At 44.3% G+C, this 24,402-nt stretch overlaps 1 protein-coding gene across 2 annotated transcripts in view; it reads left to right on the top strand.

The window, feature by feature from the left end:
• Nucleotides 1-24,037, top strand: part of otud7a (OTU deubiquitinase 7A) — a 42,144-nt gene extending 18,107 nt beyond the window's left edge. For both annotated transcript variants that reach the window (XM_028586449.1, XM_028586450.1), the window contains exons 2-13: nt 46-163; nt 3,817-3,970; nt 8,921-9,106; nt 9,207-9,425; nt 10,831-10,932; nt 11,421-11,548; nt 12,155-12,267; nt 13,428-13,555; nt 13,636-13,785; nt 19,807-19,921; nt 20,542-20,626; nt 20,932-24,037. In XM_028586449.1, the coding sequence (XP_028442250.1) occupies nt 3,886-3,970; nt 8,921-9,106; nt 9,207-9,425; nt 10,831-10,932; nt 11,421-11,548; nt 12,155-12,267; nt 13,428-13,555; nt 13,636-13,785; nt 19,807-19,921; nt 20,542-20,626; nt 20,932-22,482 (2,862 nt within the window). In that variant the 5' untranslated portion in view covers nt 46-163; nt 3,817-3,885 and the 3' untranslated portion in view covers nt 22,483-24,037. The remainder of the gene's footprint in view (nt 1-45; nt 164-3,816; nt 3,971-8,920; nt 9,107-9,206; nt 9,426-10,830; nt 10,933-11,420; nt 11,549-12,154; nt 12,268-13,427; nt 13,556-13,635; nt 13,786-19,806; nt 19,922-20,541; nt 20,627-20,931) is intronic.
• The last annotated feature ends 365 nt before the right edge of the window (nt 24,038-24,402 follow it).

Raw genomic sequence — 24,402 nt, 5'->3', positions numbered from 1 at the left:
TCTGTTTCAGGGTGATAACTTTTAATATGTATGTATGTGTTTCAGGGTTCTCTGCATCCTCTCCTCTACTGCCTCTGAAGCCATGGACTAGAGCTGCATCTGGTCCTGACAGTCCCGTGGTCATCAGATGGCTTCTCAACAACCCTCAGCGAAAATACAGAAAGTATGTGTGATAACTAACAGAAGGAAGTTGAATCACAGCCATCCACATTTTCACTGGCAGCTGCTAAATAACATTAAAAGGATAAGGCTGGAGGTATTCTATATTTTTCTGACAAACAGCAAATCACATAAAAAGGCCAAAACAAAAAATGCATTGATTTGATAATTAAGTGTTGCTTGTGTAGGCAAAGACTTTGTGCCATGGACCTCCATTCTTTTCCAAACGCTATTAAAAATACACAAATGAGCCACACAGCTGCACTGGGTAACATGTCGATTTACAATGATGGAACATGTCCTGAGTCAATCCCACATACATCCTGGTCAGATTATTTGCTGAAGTGAATGTAGCAATACAAAAGTGCAAAAATACTCCATTACTGTCTTACATTCATAATTGTACAGAAGCACTGAAAATCCACTGAAAGTATCAAAAGTATGTGTTATGCAGACAAACGTCTCCTGTGATCGGTATACTATACAGTATCATATTATTGGGTCATTGTTACTGATGCATTAATATGGTATATAGGATCTTACGTATCCTAATAGTTGGTCAAACTAGAGGTAATTTAAAATACATTATCTACGGTTTGGTTGTTTCATTTGTCACAATGTGTCATATTTTATAAGCTGACTGTATATTGTGCATATAAAATCCTAATCAGCAAAGTAACTATAGCTGTAAAATAACTGTATTGCATTTACAGTACAATATTTACCTCTAAAATATAGTGTAGCAAAAGTAAAGAGTAACATAAAATGACACTCAAGTAAAGTACAAGTAGCTCTGTACGTAATTACAGTTCTTGAGTATATGTACTTAGTTACAATCCACCACTGCTTCTGGTGCCATAAATATTCACTGGTACATATGCTGGATATTGTTTAAGCATCCTTATCAAATTTGCGTTTATCCGAATGGGGAAGGCATGACATGCCCTGCTGTGCTTCTGATGGGCTAGTACTCGTTGCCTTCGTTAGTTGGATTGGTTATGTTTAGGCACGAGGAGTGAGATTGGTTAGGGTTCAGTTAAGAATACCAGAATGAGCCAATCAGAGGCAGAGTACTGTTGGGCTGATCATGCCTTCGTCATCCTAGGAAAAGAAATATTGCGCACCTTTAAAGTGATACCAATACCAAAAGAGTACTACATCTGATACCTTTTTTTTCTACTTTGTGTGAAGCGAAGCGTTAAGGTAAGTAAGCTGTGGGCCAATCACATGCTATTGTGATATGCACATTGCAGTGATTGCCTGGGTGATGCCTGCAAGCAAAGCCATACATATAGTCATATTTTTCTAGATCTGGGTACAAAAAAGAAATCAAATGCACCGTATTGTATGACTGGAGAAGTTTCAATACATCTCGGCACTGGGTTATTTTTGTCTATAACTTAAAGATACAGTATTGAGTACCGATACCCTACCCAGCTCTACTAGTACACTGAATGTGTGTTTATCTGAGATTGAGGATAGTCCCTATTTACTCCAGTTTGAGTAACATTTGCGGAAAACTACATTGCCCACTTGTTTTAGGAGATGACTTTGCCATTTGTAAAAAATAAACTATATAGTATTGAGCCATTTTAAAAAGATTTATATTTAGTTGGAACAAATAGACTGGGGACTGAGAGAAGCTGACATCACATGGGAGTCGGAAAGTTTTCATACATAGACTAAGGCATTGTTGGTTCTGGTCTTTTCATGGTATTTGTTAAAAATAAGAAAAAATATAGAAACACGTCAGCCTTGTCTTTTAAAGTAGATCTTTTTTTAGTTCACTGTGCTGCTATAATGGCTTCATATTTTGCCATGTACATGATGCGTTTGACAAATGTGCAAATTTACGTTATGACTAAAGGGAAGCTGTACAGTTCCAAGCTTTATGTCAGATAGAAAAACATGTATTAGGGTGTTTCTGAGTCATAACTACCTCCCACAGGGAAAGCGATCTGAAAAAACGTCTTAAGGGAAAAAGACAAGGTCATGACTTATAATAATCAGCTATTTCTGTTTCTCGCTCTATACCACTTCACGACTCAAGGCTTTTTGCCCTGCAAAGCAATACTGTGATTCTAACTTGATGGGCAGCCTATTATTCTGTATCGAGTTAAGTGTCTACCTCTATATGTTTAATTATGCACACATATGTTGTCTCTTTATACCTCACAGACAAACTTTCAAGCCTTTTAAATTTCCTGTAAGTAGTGTTCTAGAATTGAAATAAGAAAGCTCGCCTTTTGATATATAAATATTTAGTTGATATCTGAAGTGGCAGTAAAGAAAAAAACAATCTTCTCCAGCTATACATTTTGGGTCATCTTTGATCTGAACATAATATGCATCAACCATACTCTCGTGATCTTTGACAAACCTTTGGTTGTTACTGCTCCAGCTGACCACCCTGTTTTCTGTAATTTACGTACATGTGCTTAGATTGTTACAGTACAATAATGCTCATGCAACACAATGCAAATGGCTGACAGTAAGTAGGTCAGCTAAACTACAGCTTAAGTGCAGCTTTGACTCATTAATAATGCATACGATAAAGACTAAATTTGCTGGGTCTTGAACAAAGATATTTTTCTCTCTGATGCCAACAATCAAGCAGTGCTCAGCTGCCTATTTTTTGTTGTGAGCTTTTAGATGATAATACTGACTGGGAGGACATTTCTGAGCTCATTCCATCATGGTCATGAAAAGATATGCCATGATGTCCTATCCACTTATATTCCTCCGCTTTAAAAGCAAGAAACAACAGCATTTGTTTAGCTTTAGCTTTATCTACAGATCAGAGTGTCTGTTAGTTCACAACACAGAGCCAAAACCTGATAGACGCTCATGTCATGTGGCACACACTGAGAGTTGGAGCCTCTGCTTTCTGCTCAGAGGCGTGGGCAGAGTATCTGAATGTCTCCAGCATGTGCTCACTCCTCTTTAGGTCCTCTTTTCGGATCTCCCGTCCGCGCACAGGGGCCCGGTGTTAGAGCTGCATACCTGTGGGTGTTTGTTTCTTCACTGACAATGCTCTGAACTCCGTTCCTCTGTCACCCACACAGCCTCAAGTGGAATGAAGCTATGCATGGGCTCATTCATTCCATGGGCCGAGGGAGGGAACACTTGTGCATCTTAGATCAAGTGTTGTTTATGACCTAACAAGGCAGCCCTTGTTGATCATTAGAGCCCTGATGCTAACATGTTCCGAGCTAGGATCGTACTAAATAACATGACACTGAATCACTCCACAAACAGTTGCATTCTTCCTTGCTGTCCAGCTCAGAGTCCTGGTGTGGTTTAAGATACTGGATCACACTCTGGTTGACATTCAGTGGCAGGAAGAGGGTTAGTATTGTTATGATCATGGGCAGTGGGCCAAAGGCTTTGGAGACAGGCAGGTGTGTCCTGGATACGACCCCATCTGTGCTGCTGGATAATATGTTATGTTATGACTGTTAGCTAGAGCTGGGAGGAGCGCTGGGAGTGGAGTGCTGGTCACAGTACCATGAACTATCAGCTCTATGAAGCATTGCACATCAGTACATGCAGGTTGAGACTGCTGGCTGGGATTAGAATAAGAGAGAGGTCAGTGAGTGATGGGTTTTTAAAAGTGTGTCTGATATGGATTTACTGTAAAATATTGTGTTTTTCCAGATGAGAACGTGAAGGCTGGCGTCCACCAAGGCCACCGCTGCACCTTGGGCAGCGCACACACATGATCACATGACTCTGGACATGGACGCGGTCCTGTCAGACTTTGTTCGGTCCACAGGGGCAGAACCGGGTCTGGCAAGAGACCTGCTGGAAGGTAAGAGACCAACACTGTCCTGGACCTCTGAAATTAGAGGCTATCACCCAAACTGTTATATATATAGAGGACTCAATATGTGGGAAGTTGTGTTTTGATCACCTCCCTGTTGTGCTGCGGTTGCACTCAAGCGAGCAGAGGACAGGAAAGAACAGAAGAAGAGAGGAAATGAGGGGAAAAGAAAAGAAAGGAAACAAAGGAGGGGAGGAGAGAAGTGGGGCCTGCAACAGTGAGCCAGCTTGCTGATTTAGAGGCTAGTGTGACGGTTTTACGAGTGCACTCCCCAGGGAGAGCTTTGTGCCCATTCATCGGAACTCATTGAGGGGCAGAGTGCTACTGGCACTTGTATAGCTTACATACAGGGCCACTTGGGGGGGTGTGCACATGGCAACAGAAAGCTGGTTGATGGTCAGTTTAATTGGCTTTGATATCTAGAGACAGTAAAAGTGTTTGTGTTTTTTTTCTTCTTTTTCACATTGCATTCCAACATCTGCTCAAACTGCAGTAAAGAAATGCTGAACTCTAAATGCAGATTTAGTTTTGTCTACTTTACAGGAATAAAAGCATGCTCCACACAAAAAAGACTTCCATTAACAGATGAACTCCTTGTCAAGTGTGTCCTGGAAATGTTTTTTGTTGCTGCGTGTGTATTATGCAGCCGGTGTCTAGTCTAATAAAATAATTAGTGCTGTCTCCCCCTCAGTCATTTTTTTCTCCTGTGATTCTGCTTTGGCACAAAGCCACAGGGGCATTCTTGTTACACCAAACAAGACACTGCACTCAGACAAGACAGACGTGGGCCTGGATGTCCTATTTCAGTGAAATGCCTGCTGCTTCTTTCTGGTGTTAGCTTAGCTTTCCAGACCTGCATCAATCCGTTCTCCTAATACATCCATGGCATCAATCAGGGGCTCTGTGACCCTCTGGTCTGACTCAGGATGGTGTGAGGAGCAGATATATGACAGTGCCACATGTGGTGCTTCCCCCTAGAGGCCGGTTTATGTACTGAAGAATTTGTTTTGACCTATGTGGTCACATTAATTTGGAACCAGGACAAGTTCTGGGTTTAGGGTTTTACATTTTCACTGAAAAGGAAATGAGGTTAATAACCTAATTTTAGTGATTTTTTTTTTTTTTAATTAAAGGAATCAGTTGGAAAAAAAAAAAAAATCCTGCACACACTTGTCACCTCTGCATTGGTTTATTTGGTTGGTTGACATTTCGGTCACAAGGACCTTTCTCCAGACATGTAGTAGTGAAATCCTCCTATCCACCTGGTTTAATTCAAAGTCCTTTTATTTAAAAAGGTAAAGCTGCTGTGTTTTAATAGATCGGGATAATGCATGTTCATACTGCAGCTGAATTTATGAGTGTTCCTTTTGCTGACGACAACCATTAAAAATGAGGGAGCTGAAACAATGCCTTTCATGCTACAGTATTAATAGGCTGATGTAGAAGCATTTAAAGGCCATGCATTAGGTGCTGAGTGGCTATGTTGCTGGACCTTAAGTTGTGTTCCTGGATTTGTGCAGCTCAATAAAGTAGAATCAGTTTTGCATTGATCGCCGTGAGAGACAGCGATTAGTGGTGCCAGGTTTCATGTTCAGACTGCCGAGAATCATCATGTCTGAAAGTCAGGAAGAGGACAACTTCCTCCAGGTCTCTTAACACAGGGAGTCCATTAATTGACCCTGTCTGAGCAAACCGGTTAGATCTGGTGGGGCTTACCTCTACGCACAATCTCGGTTCTGGAACCATACTCCTGGAAAGGGGTTGGACTCTTTTCTTCTCCGGAGTTGCCCAGGGTGTGAGGCGCCGGGCGGGATACTCACAAGCCCCGGCTGAGCGCCGCTGCGTTGGAGTTTACCCCGGTGGACGAGAGGGTCGCCTCCCTACGCCTGCGGGTTGTGGGGGGGAAAACTCTGACTGTTGTTTGTGCATATGCACCAAACAGGAGTTCGGAGTATTCGGCCTTCTTGGAGACCTTGACTGGAGTCCTGCATGGGGCTCCAGTGGGGGACTCCAGTGGGGGACTCCATTGTTCTGCTGGGGGACTTCAACGCGCACGTGGGCAATGATGGAGACACATGGAGAGGCGTGATTGGGAGGAACATACACCCTGATCTAAACCAGAGTGTATGTTATCCCAGAGGACTCCGGAGGCGGTTGCAGGGTACCGAAGGGCCCGAAGGGCTGCAGCCTCTGCCGTGAAAGAGGCAAAGCAGCGGGTGTGGGAGAAGTTTTGAGAAGACATGGAGAAGGACTTTCGGTCGGCACCAAGGTGCTTCTGGAAAACTGTTCGCCACCTCAGGAGGGGGAAGCGGGGAACCATCCAAGCTGTGTACAGTAAGGATGGGACATTGACCTCAACTGAGGAGGTAATAGGGCGGTGGAAGGAGCACTTTGAGGAACTCCTGAATCCGACTAATACGCCCTCTATGTTAGAGGCAGAGCTGGAGGATGATGGGGGATCATTGTCAATTTCCCAGGTGGAAGTCACTGATGTAGTCAAACAACTCCACAGTGGCAAAGCCCCTGGGATTGATGAGATCCGTCCAGAAATGCTCAAGGCTCTGGGTGTGGAGGGGCTGTCCTGGTTGACACGGCTCTTCAACATTGCGTGGAAGTCTGGGACAGTGCCAAAGGAGTGGCAGACTGGGGTGGTGGTTCCCCTTTTTAAAAAGGGGGACCAGAGGGTGTGTGCCAATTACAGGGGTATCACACTTCTCAGCCTCCCTGGTAAAGTCTATTCCAAGGTGCTGGAAAGGAGGGTTCGGCCGATAGTCGAACCTCAGATTGAAGAGGAACAATGCAGATTCCGTCCTGGTCATGGAACAACGGACCAGCTCTTCACTCTCGCAAGGATCCTGGAGGGAGCCTGGGAGTATGCCCAACCAGTCTACATGTGTTTTGTGGATCTGGAAAAGGCGTATGACCGGGTCCCCCGGGAGATACTGTGGGAGGTGCTGCGGGAGTATGGGGTGAGGGGGTCTCTTCTCAGGGCCATCCAATCTCTGTACGACCAAAGTGAGGGTTGGCCTCCGCCAGGGCTGCGCTTTGTCACCAATCCTGTTTGTAGCATTTATGGACAGGATATCGAGGCGTAGTCGGGGTGGGGAGGGGTTGCGGTTGGGGATCTCATCGCTGCTCTTTGCAGATGATGTGGTCCTGATGGCATCATCGGCCTGCGACCTTCAGCACTCACTGGATTGGTTCGCAGCCGAGTGTGAAGCGGTTGGGATGAGGATAAGCACCTCTAAATCTGAGGCCATGGTTCTCAGCAGGAAACCGATGGAGTGCCTACTCTAGGTAGGGAATGAGTCCTTACCCCAAGTGAAGGAGTTCAAGTACCTTGGGGTTTTGTTCGCGAGTGAGGGGACAATGGAGCGGGAGATTGGTCGGAGAATCGGCGCAGCGGGTGCGGTATTACATTCAATTTATCGCACCGCCAGACGAAAAAGAGAGCTGAGCCAGAAGGCAAAGCTATCGATCTACCGGTCAGTTTTCGTTCCTACCCTCACCTATGGTCATGAAGGCTGGGTCATGACCGAAAGAACGAGATCCAGGGTACAAGCGGCCGAAATGGGTTTCCTCAGGAGGGTGGCTGGCGTCTCCCTTAGAGATAGGGTGAGAAGCTCAGTCATCCGTGAGGAGCTCGGAGTAGAGCCGCTGCTCCTTCGCGTCGAAAGGAGCCAGTTGAGGTGGTTCGGGCATCTGGTAAGGATGCCCTCTGGGCGCCTCCCTAGGGAGGTGTTCCAGGCACGTCCAGCTGGGAGGAGGCCTCGGGGAAGACCCAGGACTAGATGGAGGGATTATATCTCCAACCTGGCCTGGGAACGCCTCGGGATCCCCCAGTCGGAGCTGGTTAATGTTGCTCGGGAAAGGGAAGTTTGGGGTCCCCTGCTGGAGCTGCTCCCCCCGCGACCCGACACCGGATAAGCGGATGGATGGATGGATGGATGAGCAAACATGCTCAGATCACATGCAGGCACTGATGTGAGTTTTATAAAGACTGTTTTGCAGACAGTTCCTGTGGCATCAGGAGAAGGCACTGAGTTATAAGAAGACTGAGGCTTGACTTGTGTCTCTTGTGTTATCAGTGTGTGGGTCCCTCCTGCACATCAGGATATTGCTTTCACTCTGCTAAAGACAAACACACATATGGGCAGTATAAACCATTATTGTTGGGGCTCATTATTTAAAGTTCTTAAAGCTGGGAATTTATCAGTATTTAAAACAAGACAGTAATCCATAAATCTGCATGCAAAGATCTTTTGCATTTTACCCCCATTTTCCTCTTCCCTTTTTCCTATTGGTAGCATATTGTGTGTTATTCACCATGAGAGTCTATATTGACTTTCATTTATGGGATTCTTCCGCTGCCGCCGGAGGTTGCGCCAGATGTCTCTCATTTTCAGCCTGATGTCCGTCACTTTTCGCTTTCTTTGTGTTGATTTATTTTCTGTTGCACGACTAAAACAACTTTTGAACGTACACGTTCCACCAAAACAAGTTCCTTCCTGAGGCTATTTTGCAGCGGCACTGTGGCCCCGTGGGGAGCTTAGCGTCACCCATGACGATTGTGATTGATTTAAAGAAATGCCGATAAACCAGAGCGTGTTTTTTTGTACCAGAATGTTGTGTGGACTAGCCAGACCCTCCTCCGCAGCTCTGTGGAGATAGGTCTGGCAATGCAAGACTAGCCATGAGATAAACCTGTTTACTGTGAACTGCAGTAAACAGTGTCCTGTTGCATCTGAAAAACAACATTTTGATGTGTGGGAGCATATTATTTGGTGAACCACTCTTAATTGTTCAGACATTTTGGAATTTTAATGAAAATCTGAAAAAAATTAAGGCAATTATCGTACACTGTGAGCAACATTTATACTTGTGTTGATAATCAGTGTTGATGTATAATCAACCAGACCCTTTGTTTGTGTCCCGCAGGTAAAAATTGGGACCTCAGTGCTGCTCTAAATGATTACGAGGAGCTCAGGCAGGTCCACACTGCCAACCTGCCGCAGGTCTTCAACGAGGGCCGCTACTACAAGCATCCAGAGACACGTGAGACGCCCAATCATGTCAGCAAGATTGATAAGCCGTGTGCACAGAAGCAGGAGGACAATGCACAAGGTACGAGTACCACCTCAACATCATATTGACCTCACTAGCTGTGTCTTTCTTTACTTTCTTCCCACTCATCCATTCAATTCTCGCTTCTTTTTTCCTCTAGAGAAGCGTCTGTCCCGCGGCATCTCCCACGCCAGCTCTGCTATCGTCTCCCTGGCGCGGCTGCAGGTGGCCAATGACTGTACCAGCGAGCAGTTCCCTCTTGACATGCCCATCTACACATTCCAGCTACCAGACCTCAGCGTGTACAGCGAGGATTTTAGGTGCTTCATAGAGAGAGACCTGATCGAGCAGTCCACCATGATGGCTCTGGAGCAGGCTGGTGAGTACTACAGAATGTAATATAATATGATACATTCTCTTTTAGTGCTTCTGCTACTACAGATATGAGATATGTAAAAGGAATCCTATGCATTTCAGTGTATTCTTTATTTACATTATTCTGAAATGCAGGAGGTCCACAATGTAGCACCAATTTCGTATTGGTGCTGCCAGTAAAAGTCAGTAATGTAGACAGAGACTTGGAGGGTGAGACTGAGGGTGGAGAGACAGAGCAGATCAGAGAAGCAGCATCATCTGGAAGCAAGACGACAACATCTAATTTAAAGCATCCAGGACCCCAAAGGATTCATCTCCCAGCTGAAGCTTTGAATTAACGGAGAGAAACTAGTTAGTGAAGTTTCAAATTCCTTCCTGCAGATTTTCCCACACAGAGATCGTAAAGATATTCTCACCTCATTCTGTTCAACAGTCATCAAAGAACAAACATTTCTAACAGCGACTTAACCAACCAGAAGATGGTATCTGTTCTCAAGTGATAAGTGAAGGATTTATCCTCCACTTTATTGGTGATTAAATCTCCACCAGCATATTAATCATTCTTGGATATAACATTATAATATCATAAATATAAATATATATTATAACACCATTAAACAAACTGAAATGTAGTAGTCCATGGCATGATTCCAGAAAATTACCTTTGATATCTAACGTGTAAAAAAAAAATAATGCAAAAACATCTGCATTTTGAGCCCATCCACACTGAGGGCTAAATCATTCAGAGCCCCCTCTGTGTTTACTGTTGTTTAATAAATGATGCAGTCAGATCACCCCAAGCTCAGAGCAGTGAGGCTGCCTGCAGTAAAGCAGTATGCTATGCTCAGGGCTGTGAAGCAGTCGTCTCTCCCTCAGGGACACTGGCAGGGCGGTGATGGAGCAGAAACTGGAGATACTCTAAAAGTCAGCCTGAGGAGGAAGATATTCAGAGTGGGTTTTTTTTTTCTGAAAGACTGCTGGGTATTTGAGGATGTGTGCAAAGCATATGGCCTGCACTAATCATTGCCTTCAAAGTGTAGCTATTGAGGCAAATTATGCTTGTTGGCTAATTGTTCTCAATGGGCCGTCACTGGTACCTGCTACAGTACTGTGAGACTGAAAGACATTAAGCTATATTTGAATCGAGGTAACAAACACTTCAGACGCACAATTGAAGGCTCCTGTAAATGTCTGTCGTGTGAGTAGTCGTGGCATTTTTTGACACAGATGTGTCTTGATTTAACACCACCAATAATGGAATGTTTGATAAATAAATTGAATGTGTCTCAATTTGAGTAAATTGAGAAAATATTGAATTGAAAATGGATTGAAACTAAATGTGTTTGCTCCAATCTGTTTCTCAGTTTTGCACAGAATTCATGGTCTTATAATATTGTACATGTGTGCAGGTCGTCTGAACTGGTGGTCTACCATGTGCACCAGCTGTAAGAAGCTGCTTCCTCTGGCCACCACAGGGGACGGGAACTGCCTTCTGCATGCTGCCTCTTTAGGTGAGCTACTCATGTACACTACAGTATATCTAACATACGATATGACCATATCATCCATAACAACTGTGCAAGTCGGTGTGTATTAACAGTGTCAGTGCTGCGCCACAGCTGCTGAATCCAGAGGAGGGAGTGAGTGAGAGAGCGAAGGAAGCAAGGAAGGGGAGATAACTGACCTATACATTGCAGTCAGCTGCAGGATTCAGGGACAGCGTATTCAGGTCCGTGCCGAAGGAGATTGTTGACTCCCCAGTGCGAGGACTGCTGGAGCAGGAGCTGTCAGGGTTAGAGGCACCAGAGCTAATGTAATCTACACTGACAGTCAGACAGCTAGGGCCCTTTGATGAGTGATGAAAGACATTCTGAGACAGGAAGTTAAAAAGTTGAGGTTATCTCAGAATGATTATATAGTTTGGTGCAATGGCTTTGTTGCTGTTTTATGTCCTCAATCTTAACATGCAGTAACAGTGTCGTGCGTCTGTGTTGATCAGGGATGTGGGGCTTCCATGACAGAGACCTGATGCTGAGGAAATCCCTGTATACCATGATGAAGAGCGGAGCGGAGAGAGACGCTCTGAAGAGGAGGTGGAGGTGGCAGCAAACCCAACAGAACAAGGAGGTTGGGAGAGTAAATGCATCACATCCTCTTTCACAAATGACACATTAACAAATCCATAAGAGCAAGCGAGGTGCTGATTTTAGCTTCCTTGCTGGATCGCACATTTGGATTTTTGCTGGGATGAAATTAGTCTTTCTATATGATACCAAGTGTGCATAAGTAGCCGTGTTAATACTGTCAAATCCTCTGCACTTCCTCTCCCTTTTCCCTTGATGTTCATGGATTAAAGTATTTGCCAATCTATTAGAAAAATTGTGTCACCAAAGATAGCTCAGGCAAAGAAGTAGTCCAGATGCTCATGTTTTAAAAATGCCTGGGGCGTCCTGGTGGCCCAGTGATCTAAGACACATCCCATGTAAACGCAGCGTCCTGGTTTGTTGCATGTCATCCACCTTTCTCTAATCACCCATAATGCCTGTCTGCCTCTTTTAACCATCCATCCATTAACAGCAGAACATGGGAAAAAAAACTGTAGATGCACAAAGCTTCAGGAGATAACCTTGAAGATTCGGATGAAAATTGTGAAAATGTATAATAATAAGGATTGTGTGGGTGAGCATAAGCACGTGCTTGACAGAATTTCCATTTGTGTGTGTGTTTGTGCAGTCAGGACTGGTGTACACTGAGAAGGAGTGGGAGAGAGAGTGGAACGAACTGCTGAAGTTGGCCTCCAGTGAGCCTCGCACTCACCTCAGCAAAAACGGCAACACCAGTGGAGGGTAAGCTGTTTGACTCACATTTATTCCCTCCTCCCCCCCCTCCCCTCCCTCCACCCCCTATCGTGTGTGAGACTATGCCATCTACTGGTTGCCATTAGTATTAATCATTTCTGAAACAACATCTCTTGACTAAGCTGTGGGTTGCTTTTAGCTGCAGCACCCGCCCCCCCCCTGCCCCCCGTCCAAACCCGCCCTCCCTGTTGCATAAACAAGCGTTGGTGGGTTTATCTCAGGCTACAGAGGCAGTTTGGAAACTAACTCTGGTTTCCTCCTCCTACGCACAAAACCTTGTGGTTTGTCTCTTGTTTCCATTTTGAAAATAAACATACATACTTTCACATGTACAGTCATCTGGTGGAGAAAAAACAACAACTATGATGAACAGAAAAAAAAAACTCATTGAGGCTTCTGCTTGAAATTTCATTTAATTACATAAAATGTGGTTGCCTGCACTCAGCGCTGATTAAAAGATAAATGCAAAAAACTCATAACAAATCATGCAAAGACAGCAGTGTTTGACAGCAGCAACTGAAAACAACCCATGTCTCTGCATCGTTGTTTTACATTAATTTGCCAGCGTTGACTCGTCCAGTACGAAAGCCCTCTATCACTGAAAATATCCCATTAAAGAGCATCATTTACTTATTCACTCTGGTAATTTTAACCCTCTCATTGAGTTTGACTGTAATACAGTAATCAAGTTAGGGATGTTTGATGGTCCTAGTGTGAGATGAGCCCCTAAATAGGATGAGTGGGATTCACATATTAAGAGGCTCTTTATTAGACAGAATTTGGCAGCGTAGCAGCTTGTGTGGCTGACAACTTAATTGTTGCACATCCTCTGGTTCCCTGGTGGTTGCATGCCTGAGAGCTCTGCCTCTGCTTTTTCTCTCCGTCTCACCCTCTCTCCCTCTTTCTCTCTCCTCCCCTCCTCTTTCATTCAAACACATGTACAAACAGATGGATCTTTGTAAATGTCTGTTAAAGGTAGTCAGAGGGCAATATGGATCCAAATGGGTCAGATTAGATTATGTAGGCACATTATTAGCACGACCATTTACTGTTTTGGCAGATGTTTTTGCATCGGTCAATACCAATTCAGGAAATTGTCATAGTATCCCATAATCCCACTGTTTTACATGGTTGTGGTTTTTTTGCAGGGTGGATAACTCTGAGGATCCGGTCTATGAGAGTCTGGAGGAGTTCCATGTGTTTGTGCTGGCCCACGTGTTACGCAGGCCAATTGTAGTGGTGGCTGACACGATGCTCAGAGACTCAGGAGGAGAAGGTAGGCTGACTGCATCTTGCCTTGATCTTCTACAAAAAAGTTGGATAAGCAATGGACTGACACTAGATATGGTGTTCCAGCGTTTGCCCCCATCCCGTTTGGAGGGCTCTATCTGCCTCTGGAGGTGCCCCCGAGCCGCTGTCACTGCTCCCCTCTGGTCTTAGCCTACGATCAGGCTCACTTCTCCGCACTGGTGTCCATGGAGCAGAGAGACCAGCAGCGAGAGCAAGGTAAGCAACCTGTGCATCATCACAAAACCACTTAGATATTCTGGAAAGAAAATCTGGTGGCATCCGCAGATTGAGATGTGGGACATCAACCTTTTCTTGACCTCCTGTTCTTAAAAATCCAAGTGTCGCCTGCTGTAATGTGCATTAATTAAGTTAGGAAATAGTTAGGCAGTCTTTGCTTTAACTTTAAGAGTGTAGATTGCGAGAATGAGGGCGAGTGGTCTGCCTGTCCTGCAAGAGGTGAATAATGTATGAGACAGCAGTCTAATTACCTGTGATCCATTATTAAAACAGGCCAGTTGGCAGCAGGATCCAGGGAGTGGCCAACATGCAGGGAAAGTGGACAGCAGGCCCCTTTAGCTGACTTACTGAGCATTGAAATCATTCAAGCCTATATGTTATTGTGTGTCTACATTTCTCACTCTGAAGTCACTGTTTGAATTTAGTTTGTTACAGTAGGTGTGTCTGTTTATGCGTTTGCCTCTTTCACAGGAATCTGTGATATGGTGCTGTAGGGAGCATATTGATCGTGTTATGTTCTGGCGAGGGAGTGTTGATTTTCTGTTTAGTTTGGGTGTCTCTTGTTTTTGTCTTGTTTTGCCCGTTCAGATGCCAGTTCTCCCACTCCGGATGTGTTGCTTATTTTTGAGGTCAGAGTAATCCTCACATGGAGTTCCTTTAATTGACAAATAGAGTGGATCTCCTTGACAACCAGTCTTAGTAGTCACGGCACTCTTCTGTATTTGACTCAGTGGGTGGAACTCACTTGTCATTTGCGTGGGCTACCGGCCAACTCTATCTCTCTGCCTCGTTTTCTCACTCTCTAACACAGATACACTTACGCAAACTGTTTCTTTCTTCCTCTCTGTCTTCCTCTTCTCTGCCTCTTTTTCTCACACTCAAACACAGATCCACTTACGCAAACTGTTTCATTTTTCCTCTCTCCATCTTCCTCCTACTCTTCTGCTTTTCTGAGCATGTAAGTTTCCTATTCTCGGCATGTAAACACCATCCTAGTTATTAAGTCTGGGTACGACCACTGCAGACTAGCAGACAGACATGATTACTAACCTGCAATCACTGCCCTGAAGTCATTCCCTTTAATGACAGCAGCACATCAAAGCCAGCCTACTCCACAGCACGTAACTATTCAGCACTCCCACTTTTATTTGGGTGTTTTAGTGTGGCAGAGCATGGAGGGGGGTTCTCTTTTTGTCCACCAGATGGTGCATATGCCCAAAGAACGCGCTGTATCACAACACCACTGCATGACTCAACTTTTTCATTCTGGTACACTGTGTCCTGTGATAGGATCAGTCTGCAGTCTCTCTCTCCAGGATGTTATGAAAACACTTGTACACTTAGCTTGGTGCATACAGTATGTATGTCATGCGATGAATCATATAACACAGCAATGATACAAATATGTGCTGCTCCTGTTATGTTTTCTTTATTGTTATGTATGTAAGAGGTATAGTTTTATGTTTTTGTATGATTTTATAAGTAATGGGTGTTTGCATTTTCTTATCTTTTAGTTTAAAGAAATGGTACAGTGCAGCCACACTATATCTCTGAACAGATGCCAGACAGACAGGCAGAGGGGTCAGACAGACAGGTAGACCTAATTTTCTACTGCCAATTAGGGCAGAATAGCCCTAGCCGGCCCCTAAGCCCTCACCACATCACCACATATGGGCTGGGTCCCGGGCTGAGGCCCCAACAAACCAATCCTCTCTCCTGATAGTCAAGCCCCCAGTAACCCGATTCTAACTCACACTGACACATCACGCTACTGACCCTTCTATGGCTGCTGGGGCTCTATTGATGGTGTATAGTGAAAAACAACAAGGGAGGGGTGTCTGACATCAGACGTTACTGCTAAGGATCAAAACTTTCTTTACTAGGTAAGGTAGTCAGGTGCACATAGGTATATTTTCTGTCAGCTCACTGCTGCACACCTTCTGTGTGATAATGATTGGCTCCTCACTAGACGCCGTTGGCCATGTCTTTTATCAGCTTGTTTGTGCTCCTGTGGTTAAACTATGTATGAGTGGAACTAGCCCTTTAAAAAAAACTCTGGAGCTATTTCAAGCTCTGGTCCCAGTACCAAAACACTTCCAGGTTTTCTTTGGCATCCCATCATCAACCCCCTAACACCCATTTGAATAAAGTAAATGGTCGTATTTCACACAAAGACCACCTACATAACGTGCGGTGTAACCATCCAGCTCTGGCCAGGTTTCACTTCTCTATCTATTAAAGACACCCAGTGTATTACTCCCCATGCACTCAGCGTAATTACATCAATATGGCAGTCCAAGTTAAAATGCCATTTGTTGTGGTTTATGTGTTACTTCAAATGTTATGCTCTTGTAATTACCACAATACTAGGTTCTGCTGTTAAAATATGTGGCAAAAAGCTCAGGCTTGTTTATATGCATGACTGCTGTTTACTCTCGTGAAATGAGCCCTTTAAATCTGCAGCTGTGCAGAGTGACCAAAGTCAGGAATTCAAATTTGTGCAGTTTCCAGACAGTACAAATTGTTCTTGAATCGCAAACAGAGGAAACATTGGCTCAGTGTTCCTGCTGTGAATCAAAGCTTGTAATGGGTGACTTTGTCCACTGAAGGGGGTGAAAGAGGAGAGAGGATCCTCTCTTTTTCTGCTCTCATGATATGCTTGACGTGTTCACTTTGCACAAACTAAAAAAAGACAAAGCAAAGATATATAGGTCCAAATAAATCATGTGATTACATGCTTAGAAAGGTTATCTACCTCATTTCCAACAGCTGTTTCCTCACAGGTTACACCCAAGTTTCCTCCTCCTTCTGCCTGTATCCCCCCACTCACAGAATCAAAGATGCAAACTGAGCAAGGCGAGGCAGGCTACCAGCTATGTTGCTGAGTACACAGCTTGCATACCATGGAGGGCTATGATGTCATCCATACATAAGCTATGGGACTCAGTCATTCAAGGACAACAAAACAAGGCTGCCAAAAGGGAGAGTAAATACATTACAGCACACTTTAGTCCCCCAGAGCTCAATTGGCAGTGTTGAATCTCTGAATCTGGACCGGGCCCAAGAGGGAACAACAACACACACAGCACTTTGGAATGGCGAGAAAGGAGGACAGCTGCATGGTGGGAGCCAGGACGCCACCTCACAGACCTCCGCTGCCTGCTGCATGACCCGAGTGGGAACTGAGGGAGCTAGTTTGCTGCCTTCTGTCTATGTGTGTTTGTGATTATGACAGAATATTTCTGGGCAAGAGTGTTCGAGGAAAGACCCTTCTTCTCTTTTTTCCTCCCAGTTTTCAGGGCTGCCAGAACACTTCTCTCATTACTGTTTGTCTCTCTGGCTACAGGCATTAGTCATGCCTCTTCTTTTTTTTAGATAGACATGCATTGCAATTTGCAGGTATGACGCAAAGGCAACCTTGACATTTTAGGACAGTTCTCTGGACAAGCCTAGTTTGTCAGCAGTGCTATTAGTGATGTGTTTGCTTAGCGACTAATGGTGTCAGATACAAATAAGTGATCATGTTCGCAGTGGTAAATGTGCTAGCATGGGTGTAGCCGCACTAATTCTGTTTCAAGAACTTAAGGCATCATCACTATACATGTACCACCACCACTATTTTGACACTTATCATGATTTAATAGTGTACTTTGCACCTACGCATAGGCACTCAGAAAGAGACACAAGGGGGAAAGAGTGAGTATTTGACCTGCAGTTTCATCAGGGACACAGGAGGGGCCGTTGCTGCTGTTGGTGTCTGTGTCTCTATGAAGCCTGCAGAGCAGAGCAGCCCATTGGAAGTGGAAGAATTGATGAGGGAGGGAGGAGACTGTATCTTCCATCTGGGGCTGACAGTGAATGCTGGAATGTCCTCGGCCTGAACAGCCTGTCTCTCTCTGCTGACATGTGGACAACAGCCCCTGCACTAGGTAGCCTGAGGAGAGCTGTCATGTGGGCCAGTGGTCTAGCTAGTCCTCCTCACACTCTTGTTTTGAAATGCAGCCATGCACTCACACACAAACACGAACACGCCCGCACTGTGCACATACTGTAAGCACACCTCCCACGAGAGGAAGCCCAGGTGGGTGTCTGTTTTATGTGCTCCGTCCAGTGATTAGTGTTGAAAACCTCTTCCTGTTTGTAAGTAGCTGATCCTATCAGCGGGATATGAATGAAATTATTTCGGCGCTCCTTCTCTTTTCTGTACTCCTGTGTCTGATTGCACTCTATTACTAAACTAAATTATCTTACACAGCCCTGATCAACTGTGGAGCTACTCAGTTGTAAGATGTAAATCATCATGCCAAGTTCAGGCCACCATTTGCTCTAGTATTAGCTAAGGGATGGTTCCAGTTTGTCACAATCTGGGTCCTATTTTCGTAGTTTTGGCCATCATTCCTACTGGTGGTAATGGTAACACTGTACTCCGTGACAGCAGAGGTCTGTGATAGCTAAAAAAATAAGTCATGGAACAGACACCCAGGTTGGCCAAACTTATCTGGAAGATATTGACCTAACATACTTCCCATAGTTGTGCACACACAGTATTTCTGTTAATTAAAGCTTTAGTGCGTAACTTTTTGATATTAATGAACGTCCGTTACATTCAAGCCATTGCCAAATGAGTTGCTACAAAGCTAATTAAGACTATCAGCTCCACAAAACTCTCTCTGTATTTCTCAGTATGGCTATGTTCAGAAGATTGTGTCGTCCGGTGACTTTCATGCGCAGAAACTCAAGTGAAGGTAATTACCTCTTCTGAAGAGTCCATCATGTTTTTTTAATCCTCCGTGTCCTCCTTGGCTATTAGCAACTGCGTGGAGGAGGTTTGAGGGCAGTGGGCGATCACGTAAGGCTTGTATCATGTGGACGCGCCGACAGTGTTGTTGTCATTACTTAGAATTCCTCATGGGTGCGACAGAAACTACACACTATAGCGCTAAGGGATCATTAGATAATCATATTAATATATAATAATAATAATAATAATAATAATAATAATAATAATAATAATAATAATAATAATAAAAAAGGTTTAGATAATCTGGTTAAACTGTTGGCTTGTTTACAACCTGTCGGATCATTTAAATGATCGTTTTTCTTTCCCCATTGGACTTTGCTGTAGCAATATCCCAGATCTCAGTAATATCTCTGGTGAGTGTAGTATTATTGCTGATAGTAAAGATGGCCATGAGAATAAGACCCAATTTGAGAATTAATCATTGACCTTGGAAACAGTACTTGTCAAAACAGGACTTTAAGGACATCTCATTTATGTTTAAAAGTTAGGATTGAAAGTTCTTTCTAGACCTTGGAAACAAAACAGTCTCATCAAAAGGTCCATTTAGTAGCCATTCTTTAGCTTTCAATTTTATCACACTGTCTTCCTCAGTGGATGGAGTTGTCAAAGAATTGTATGTTCATCCATGTTGGTTCAAAAGTTAGGATTTAAACAAAACAAGCAAAATCTTGGAACATGGTCCATTTATTAGCTGTTTTGGAGCTTTTGCATGTACCATATGATATAAATTAAAAGCTCCAGAACAGCTACAATGCAAGTTATAATAAACCTGATTATTCCTTTAATTTTCGTCCTCATGGAAAAGGTAGATAGCGTGGTTGCACTAGACGAGATAGACTAGTACAGTAACTCAGAGAACCAGAATAGGGACTAGTCTGTGTTATAAGAGGAGCAACCAAGTTAAAGCCGCCAACTGAGGCCCTTCTCTGTCTGGATGAGTCAACGTGAGTGACACTCACTGGTCACGGTCACTTCTCTGTCTAAAAAATGGATGGCAGATAGAATGCACCCACAGTATACTTTACCCCACGCTGATAGGCATCAGGGATAATTAACCAGGCATTATTCTAGTGTGTCATTATGGTGTCACTTAGCTTTGACACCACCGGTGGCCTTGTGAGAAAATGGGTGGGGTGCAACGTTGTCTCCAATGGTAAAGCTAGAAAAAACTAACCACCTGATAATCTCATCTCTTCCAGCTGTTATCCCTCTGACTGACTCGGAGCACAAGCTGCTGGCACTCCATTTTGCTGTGGACCCTGGCAGGGACTGGGAGTGGGGGAGGGACGACAACGATAATACCAAGCTGGCCAAGTAAGTCCTGTATAGTATATCACAGGGTGTTGATGCTTATCAACAGAGCACACAGAGGCGCTGACTACGAAAGCAGTCCCATGAAGGTTGAGAGAGTAAAAACTGCAGGCCAAGGCAGTTCTGGTGGTCTACCTAAGTCTGTATGTGGGGGATTTAACTCTGATTATGGGCTCTGGGTTCAGGTCACTTCAAAGAGTGAGCAGAGAGAGAACAAATTGTGAGTCACGTCAGTCATACACAGGGTTTCCCAGGAATGGCCTCACTAAAGCAGCAACACCCTCTCTGAGTTTAGCGAAGAGTTTATGTAAGGGTTTCTGTTTCACATTCCTGCCGGTCAGGGGGTTAGCTTATCTTTAACAAGCTGCAGTGTGAACAGTGCATATATACAGAAAGAGGATGCTCAAGCCACTGCCTAATACCACCTCTTTATATTACCCTTAATGCATTGCAGGCATTAAAAATAGATATTTTTAAGTCAAAAGGTTCTTATAAATGTCAGACCCATAGATAAGCTATACAGTATATAAGCCATATGTTCTAGTAAAAATATATATGTCAACTGTGTTGTACCACTGCTTTTTGTTCATTGTGAATACATGTAAATACATGTTCTCCCACAGTCTCATCTTGTCTCTGGAGGCCAAACTCAACCTGCTGCACAACTACATGAATGTAACATGGATCCGAATTCCATCTGAAACAAGGGTAACTTCTTCTCACACATGTTTCTGGTTTGTCATGGTTAATTTTGCCTTAGAGAGACTCCACCATTCCAGAGGTTCTTCTAGTTCAATCTGTTTTATTTACTGTCAGAATGCAATAATCCTAGGCATGTGTTTGTACAGATTATGAATCACCAAAATCAGGCAACAGTTCTTTTTTAATATTTTTTAGGAGTAATTTGTCTGGATTACATTGGGAGTCCCTGAGAAATGTCCCTGGGACACAATTGCTTGTGTTATATTATTGTTTCTTCATTGTTGTATGTGTTTGTGTGTATCTCTGTGCAGGCTCCCCTGGCTCAGCCAGAGTCTCCCACTGCCTCTGCAGGTGAGGACGTCCAGTCTCTAGCTGAGTCCATGGACTCTGACCGCGAATCTGTCGGCAGCAACTCTAACGTAAACAACGGCAAGCCCAGCAAGGAGAAGGACAAAGACAAGCAGCGCAAGGACAAAGACAAGAGCCGGGCTGATTCTGTAGCCAACAAACTAGGTAGCTTCAGCAAAACCTTGGGAATCAAGCTGAAAAAGAACATGGGTGGTCTGGGTGGCCTTGTGCACGGCAAAATGAACAAATCTAACTCTGGCTCAGGTCGTAGTGGGGACAACGGAGGGGAAAAGGCAAAGAAGAAGGAGTCTAAAACCAAGGGAAGCAAGGAGGAGTCGGGCCAGTCTGCCAGCTCGACATCTTCTGAGAAGGCCACTAGTCCATCCCCTACAGACAGAGACAGACCCTCCAGCTCTTCCCCCACCGAGAGACAGGACAGTGCAGGAAGAGACAAGACCCTGGAAAACTGGAAATACAGCACCGATGTCAAGCTCAGCCTCAACATCCTGCGGGCTGCCATGCAGGGGGAGCGCAAGTTCATTTTTGCAGGCCTCCTGCTCACCAGCCATCGACACCAGTTCCACGAGGAGATGATCAACTACTACCTGACCAATGCCCAGGAGCGCTTCAGCCAGGAGCAGGAGCAGAAGAGGAAGGAGGCCGAGAAGAAGCCCCCTGCCACTAATGATGTGGCCGCGAAGAAGCCTGAGCATGAGAGTGTCTTCCAGAGGGAGAGATCGGACAGCTCGCCTCCGGAGAGCTGCTCTCCCATCCTGCCCCACCACACCCACACCTACAATCACAACTCACAGCCCCCGCTGGGTGTCAAGATGCAGGGCAGGAACAGTCCCACTCCTGCAGCCCCTCTTGTCCCAGTCCCGCCTCTCACCCCGCCAATTGCCTCCCACCATGTCTCCCACCCAGCCCCAGCCCCTGCGCCTTACTCCTCCCCCAGTATTGGTGCTAAGAGACCTGGGCCTGTTCCTGTGTCTGCCCACTACAGCCATACACCGCCCATCCAGCGGCACAGTGTGATTCACTTACAAGATGTCAACATGCAATCCTCCATCTTCCAAGATGACCCATATAAGCCTGTGGTGGGCACCCTAAAGACATGCGCCACCTACCCCCAGCAGAACCGCACACTCTCATCCCAGAGTTACAGCCCTGCTCGCCTGTCAGGGGTCCGCACTGTTAACACCATAGAGACCCTGTCCTACAACATGCCCGGCGAACACAAGTCCCACACCTACACCAATGGATTCGATGCGGGAGACATTCAGGACTGCCTGGAGTTTGCTGATGAGGACAACTCGTCTCACACCTGGCTCAACCAAGACAAAACCAAAGGGCGGAGCTCTGGAAGCCCTTTGTACTGCTTTCAGCAGCGCCGCTGCAAGAGGGAGAACTGCTCCTTCTACGGCAGGCCAGAGACAGAGAACTACTGCTCCTACTGCTACAGAGAGGAGCTGAAACGCAGGGAGAGGGAGAGCAAAGTGCAGAGGCCTGCATAGCCATCACAGCCACTTCAGCCACTTGTCAGCAAGGCCACAGGAGACTTGAGGGAACAACACCATTCGCACTCTGCATTTAGAATAACATGATGGCAAACATTTTCCTATTTTGTTGAAGAATGCTCTTGTATTCCTGTCACCCTTCCCTTGTTAGTAAAGAGCATTACTTTATGATGGGGGAAGCAGAACTTGAAACAGTGAGCAGCTTTGGCCAGAAATTGTGCTGTTTTGTTTTTTTTCTGTCTCATTGAAGTTAGTCTTTTACTTGTTTTAGAGTAAAAGTCATCTCTCTGTGATGTAACTTTCTGTATGTGAAGGAAAGTTCTTTATTTTTTAAAGTACAAACAATTTGCATCTCATCATGAGGGAACATTTTAGCTCTTTTAATCAGTTTGAATGCAATACCTCTGCTTGGTTCTTCAAAATCTCTGTGGAATATTTGTAGTTGTTTTGCAATCAAAAGAAATTGAATGGGAGACTAATATTAGACTTTAAAGCAATAAATTGGTGATTTTTGCTACACCCTCTCCCAATTTTGTCTATGCACCAATAATATAGTTACTGTAGGTTAACTGTGTCTTGTAAATTGTAAGGATTGTCACGTTGTGCTTTTGTAAACAAATTTGAATTACAGGAATTAAAATGTGTAAGCATTATAGATTGTAATGTCGGATTAGGATGACAATGTAAAACTATCTCATTTGTTAAGTGTACCTTTGTCCTTACCACGGTGCAAGGGTTTCCTGTGTCAGAATTGGACTCAAAATAATGTGTAAGATATCATATCACATTTTTGCCCGTAGTTGACCTTCTAAAGACCACAAGCACTGCCAAACTGGCTTCCTTTAAAAAAATAAAAAATACAATTCAAATTTCCCAAATGTTTGCTTTGGCAAACACCAAACAATGTGCATAGGATGCATTGCTTCTCAAATATGCAGTGTTTATGGTGTGTCGCCTGTTAACTACACTATTCGGTCAATGTGTTAGATGAGAAGAATTGTGGGTAGTGAGAGCAGGCCGATGCATATCTGTTTGAAGTGTGATTACATGTCTCTTCCCCTCTAAACACAAAACACAATGTACAATCATGCTATTAGCACTATGTGGTGACCTGCAGTGTAGATGTGTCACCGGTCCAGTGTGAGATTGTCTGTTCTTCTTCCATATCTAGAGGCCGTTAAAAGAAGCACCTGCTGCTAAGAGCACCTCAAGCCTTTGTGATCATCAGTGCTTTAACCAATCAGTGGGTTTGTAAAACCCCGGGCCTCCAAGTGCTTTCTGCTCATTCGACATGACTACTGTAAAGACGCAGTGTTTGTGTTGCTGTTTGTTCTGGTGATGCTTGGATAATGTACCATGCTGTCCTTAACTAAGTGTGTCCTGGCCAAGGATGTCCACTGCTCCCTGGGTTCGCTTCTGTCTCTCCTGTACACACTGCAGTGTTGCTCCTCTTTGTTTCTATGTGACAGGTTCATGGACTTTCACCATGTTAGGACTGTAAGATATGATTTTGTATTAATTTAAGAGTTTTACACTACTTTAAATTATTAATTTGCACATTAGGTACAGATGTAAATATGAAAAAAATAGTTTATTGTTACAAACATGGTGTGTCTGCGTCATTTTTGTTTTTCTTCAAGGAGGTGATCATGAGAAACGTAGAGATTGTAGATTGAGTTTTTAGGTTGAGGATCTTTTTAATCAATACAATCTTCTGACAGTTTTGAGTTATTTTATAAGAAACGATGGACGATGATCCACATACACTACAATACAATTTGTACTATCCGTTTGCTTTCATCTTCTTTTCTGTTTTCTAGTGAGGCCTAAAAGCAGACGATAACAGGTTGAAATTACTGTATTAGTGTACTTAAACGAATCAATAATGTATATGGTTATGATGTTTCACACAACAAA

Source organism: Perca flavescens, chromosome 8 (assembly GCF_004354835.1).
Source record: "Perca flavescens isolate YP-PL-M2 chromosome 8, PFLA_1.0, whole genome shotgun sequence".
Lineage (NCBI taxonomy): Eukaryota > Metazoa > Chordata > Actinopteri > Perciformes > Percidae > Perca > Perca flavescens.
This window is presented reverse-complemented; position numbering and strand designations above follow the sequence as displayed.